This window comes from Morchella sextelata (genome assembly GCF_020137385.1).
Source record: "Morchella sextelata strain SCLS chromosome Unknown scls_24, whole genome shotgun sequence".
Lineage (NCBI taxonomy): Eukaryota > Fungi > Ascomycota > Pezizomycetes > Pezizales > Morchellaceae > Morchella > Morchella sextelata.
In genome coordinates, this window is record NW_025408639.1 from 1 (window position 1) to 4694 (window position 4694).

At 44.6% G+C, this 4694-nt stretch overlaps 2 protein-coding genes across 2 annotated transcripts; one reads left to right on the top strand and one right to left on the bottom strand.

Annotated features, from left to right (window-relative positions):
* Positions 1-1538: 1538 nt before the first annotated feature.
* On the top strand, positions 1539-1830 carry H6S33_007588 (uncharacterized protein; the record flags this gene model as incomplete). The annotated part of the gene is made up of 1 exon (XM_044839026.1): positions 1539-1830. A coding segment is annotated over one exon (292 nt), but the record flags the coding sequence as incomplete, so codon positions are not given.
* A 1720-nt stretch (positions 1831-3550) lies between these two features.
* Positions 3551-4348, bottom strand: H6S33_007589 (uncharacterized protein; the record flags this gene model as incomplete). Its single annotated transcript, XM_044839137.1, has 2 exons — positions 3551-4232; positions 4302-4348. 2 exons carry the CDS (start codon positions 4346-4348, stop codon positions 3551-3553), a joined length of 729 nt encoding a protein of 242 aa, XP_044688462.1.
* Positions 4349-4694: the final 346 nt, after the last annotated feature.

A 4694-nucleotide genomic window follows, 5' to 3' on the forward strand; every position in this document is an offset into this window, starting at 1 on the left:
CTAACTAACCCTAACCCTAACTAACCCTAACTAACCCTAACTAACCCTAACTAACCCTAACTAACCCTAACTAACCCTAACTAACCCTAACTAACCCTAACTAACCCTAACTAACCCTAACTAACCTACTAACCCTAACTAACCCTAAACTAACCCTAACTAACACTAACACTAACCCTAACCCTAACTAACCCTAGTTCGGCCCGTAAACCATAGTTAAACACTAGCTAAAACCATAGTTCGGCCGTAACCCTAGTTAACCTAGCTAACTAGTTAACCTAGTTCGGCCCGTAACCCTAGGTTAACCCTAGCTCAACCTAGTTAACCCTGATTGCCGTCACCCTATTTGGCCTGTCATCCGTTACCCTATTACCCTTAGCACTAGGTTACACGAGATAAACTCAACAGCTCACCACCTACTACCTCGACTCCAGGATATCAAAATCATGTTCGCCTTTTAACCACATACCTGACGATGCTGCTGGAGTTCTATTCGTTTGGCCAACGGCTAGCAACGGAATCGGGAATTGTACGGGTACGGTTCATGCCCAACTGAACAATCCGGTCCTAAGTTGCCCTAGCAGAATGGTTTCTGTACAACCACCAACCGTTACGATCAAATCTTAACGCCCAAAGTCACCTCAGGTCTGCAAACTCACACCGGTGCTTCTGGACAAAATCCGGCCTCATTCAGCTTCAGACCCTAAGTAATTCTCCTCAGAGGAGGCTGTGGATCACACCTTCGGTAAGGCAGTAGACCGAAACCTAACTTTGAGACACGGTGATGTCTTTTAGAAGAAAAGATGCTACATCCCAAATCACCGAGAGCTCAAACCAAAAATCATGAGCGCCCTACATGATTCGAAGCCCAGAAGCCACATGGGTCAATTCAAAACTGCAGAGCATCTTCGGGCACTGTTCTTTTGCCCAAAGATGGACAATGATATGGGAGAATACGTGTGTAGTTGCGATACATGTCAAAGCAATAAAAGCTCCAGTCATGAAAAGTACAGGATGCTACCATATTCAGAGGTCCCCAATACTCCTTGCAGCTCCATCTCTATGGACTTTTTCGTTAGTTTGCCAGAATCTGAAGCCTATACCCGTATCGGGGTTATTGTTGAACGCTTTACAAAAATCACCTACTTCATACCGCTCAAGACCGAGGCAACAATCAAGGAACTTTCGCAGATATTCCTTCAAGAAATATGCCGACTACATGGACTATCCGAATTATTCATTTCTGATCGGGACTTCAGATTCGAAAGCAAGTTCTGGCATTCATTGATCAAGCTTCTCGGAGTCAACCTTTGTCTGTCTACGGCATATCGTCCTCAAGCTGACAGGTGAACTGAGAGGGTCAATCAAACGCTAGAGCAATATTTCAGAAACTTTTGGTCCTACCAGTAGGACGATTGGGCAGGGTTACTGCCGCTTGCACAGTACGCCTACAAAACGGCAACCCAATAGTCCATTAAAGTATCTCAGTTCTACGCGAACTATGGGTTCGAGCCTGATTCCGATTGGCATTCGCGCAGAAGGAAGCTGGACAATGCCAATGTTTCCAGTCCCGTACCAAAGTTCAAGTGGAAAGCTCTTTGGAAAACTATGAGGACAGATATTTTTAAGGCACAGGCCCGGCAGAAGAAATGGTATGACCAGAAGCATATGAAACCTCCACAACCTGAAGATGGGGATAAGGTGATGATGGACCGACGCAATATGGTTGCCAATCGACCCTCAAGCAAGCTTGACTACAAGAAACTATGTCTCTTTGAGGTTGATGAGAAACTTGTTGTTGCGTTCTACACGCTGAAGCTTCCCTCTTAATGGAACATTCATGCCGTCTTCCAAATATTTCTGCTGGAGTCCTATTTGGGACTGAAATACACTCGACGCACTGAAGTCCCTCCTACTCCAGATGAGGTCGAAGGAGAATACAGTCACGTTCTCCGACAAATAGCTAATAGCAGATGGCAATATGCTAGGCATTCGAAAGTGTTTGTAGAGTATCGCATTGTTTGGGAGGGCTATCGTTCGGAAGACTCCTGGGAACCATATGAAATTCTGCAAGGAAGAGCCGATGAGGCCCTGAAAGTATTTCATCAAAAATACCCGCAAAAACATCGGAAAATACGGGGAAACTTTATGGATCCTCAAAACACGGCGTGAGTAGCTCTGTATCCCAGAAGAAATCCGGGAACAAAAACCAACTCTCCTGTACCAGGTTTTTCATCGGTCTGACAGAGTTCGGATACCATTTTTCCCTGAAAACAATGCAAGAAACGATAGAAAACCGAAGCGTGAGGAAACCCGCATAAAAAAGACAAGGGAAAAAGAGAGATTCTTGCTAACCTCGAAATCTCCACTAGTGGGACGAAAGGTTCTATGACAAGAGTGGAGAATATGTCATTTTCTTTGTTTTTAAAAGGCATTTCATGTTAGAGTTTTCTTTCTCTGATGGAAATAGAAACAGAGATGTAATTTGTACGTAATCACCAATAGAGCTACAGTTTTTCTTTTATGCCAAATACTAATATTCCAGTAACACTACAGTGGACTCAAAACGACTCCACAATAGAGGGGAGTAATGTAACAGTGCCACTATCAGGCTGTTACAAAAGAACCTATTCCATCAGTTAAGCCACCGACCCAAAGTAACAGCAGCTTGTTCTTCATCGACGCGTGAAGATTAGGGCAGTTAGGCTCCTACCTTTATTGGTATAGAGGACAGTGATCTCAATGAGTAAGAAGTCTTACAAATCAAAAATAGGGGGCCGAGTAAGCCTGGAACAGAAGTACAAAGATGGCTGATAGCACAGGGAACCCCGGACGGCAGTTCCCTACCTAGGCAGTCGAATCTTTCAGGTTTCATATATCTCCAACCGATGCCGAAAGACCATGCTTTAGCACGACAGAAATGATTCTGGCGGTGTCCCGGAGTTAATGGAAAATCTAATTCCAAAAACACGTTTTAATCCCCAACACTAACCTCCGCAGTGTCAAACTGCCGGAATGCTCCTGTTTTGCTCCAGAGTATCTTTGGGGAGTGGGAGTGCGACTCAAGCTACTAAAGCAAAACTTCGGTTTACAAACACCCAAATCGGTTCTAATAAAGTTAGAATAAACAACTATTATCTGGTCGGCTGTTTCCAATAGTTCTTGAGATTCCAACCACAGATTTCGGCAAATTGAATGATTTGACTCGGACAGAAGTTCATCCAAGGTGTCGTACTTACTCTCCTCTCCCCTGATAGAAAATAGTTGCTGTACCCCTGACTATCAATAGGCAGACTGTCAGCCGGAAAAAGAACTTGAGCAAATGCGCCGTATTCCTATAAGGGACTCGGTGTTGCCGCAGGTTGGCCTCTCATCATCAACGGATCTTTAATAGAGAGAAGACCCCTTAAAGTTATAATTTTCTAGACTTGAGAACGTTCAAACATACAAACTCCCTTTTTTCTTTCTGAACGAGTATCATCAAAACTCGCTCTCTTTATTTACACTATTCGAAACCAAATCACGGTTGTGCCTCATCGTAGTACCTCAGTCACATGTTTTTATCGATCGTCACTGACATGGTCCCATATGCTTCCACCATATTGGGTCTGTCTGTTCGATAGGTCATGACGTCTCTAAAGTTGTCAGACAATCTTTCCGCCAATTCGTCAATCTTGACCCCTTTATTGTAATGCAAGTGAGACATGTTTCTGATAAACTGCGAGTAGTAGGTGGCAAAGTCTCCTTTGCCTTGCCTCAGGGGGACGAGTTGGTGGTGGATGGTACTTTGGGTATTTAGGTCTCTAAATGAGCCTTTCATGTGGGCGACAAAGAAGGTGACGGAGGAAAAGAAGTCAGCAGGATTGGCGTTAACAAGTTGTATTACCTGATCAAGAGCTCTTCCCTCCAAACAGCTGACCGCATGGATAACCTTTGCTGTCCCATTGCGGAACCGATTATGGTTGACTTCGTGCTTCATTCGGAGTTGGGTAACGAATCCGGAGATTTTGGTCCGGATGCGATCAAACTTTTCAGGGAAAGTTTCAGACCCAAAGGTGGAGACAGTGGTTGATGCAGTAGCAGCGAAAATGGGGATAGGAACATTGGGGGCGGAGGTGATGTGGTCAACATTGAGGTCAAGGTTGACCTGTATTACTTGCTCTTCCAGGTAGCCAATGGTTTTGTGGACGGCAGAGAGCAGTGTACGAGCACTATCCCTCTCGTGTCGGATGCTTTAAAACATAGTAGGGAGGTGGTCAAACAGGGCAGCAGTATTCTATTCGTATTGATGGTTAAACTACTCGATTTTGTTAGATGAGACCCATGTAGGTCGGTTGAGGGTGGACATGGCGTCTGGTGCGGATTACGAGGCAACGTAATACTAGGGAGTTGGGTAGCGAGTATTCCGCAGGGTACGGGAGATGGTCATAGGGGCTGGTAGGTTAATGAGCGAGAGGGGTTGGAGAAACTTACAGTAGTTTAGGTCTAGCGGTGGGAAGGTCGGAGAAGTGAGATGGCCTCCTTATAAAGGAAGAGAAAATAGTACTTGAATAGCAATAGCCAGCGTAGATTACCTAAGCCTTTGCGTACCAAAAGAAAGAGAAGAAAAGAGAGAGAAAAAGAATAGAATCGAGGGCAAAGCCCTTTAATATACATAAAGAAAGCTTAGCAATCACAAATCTCAAGTAACTCAT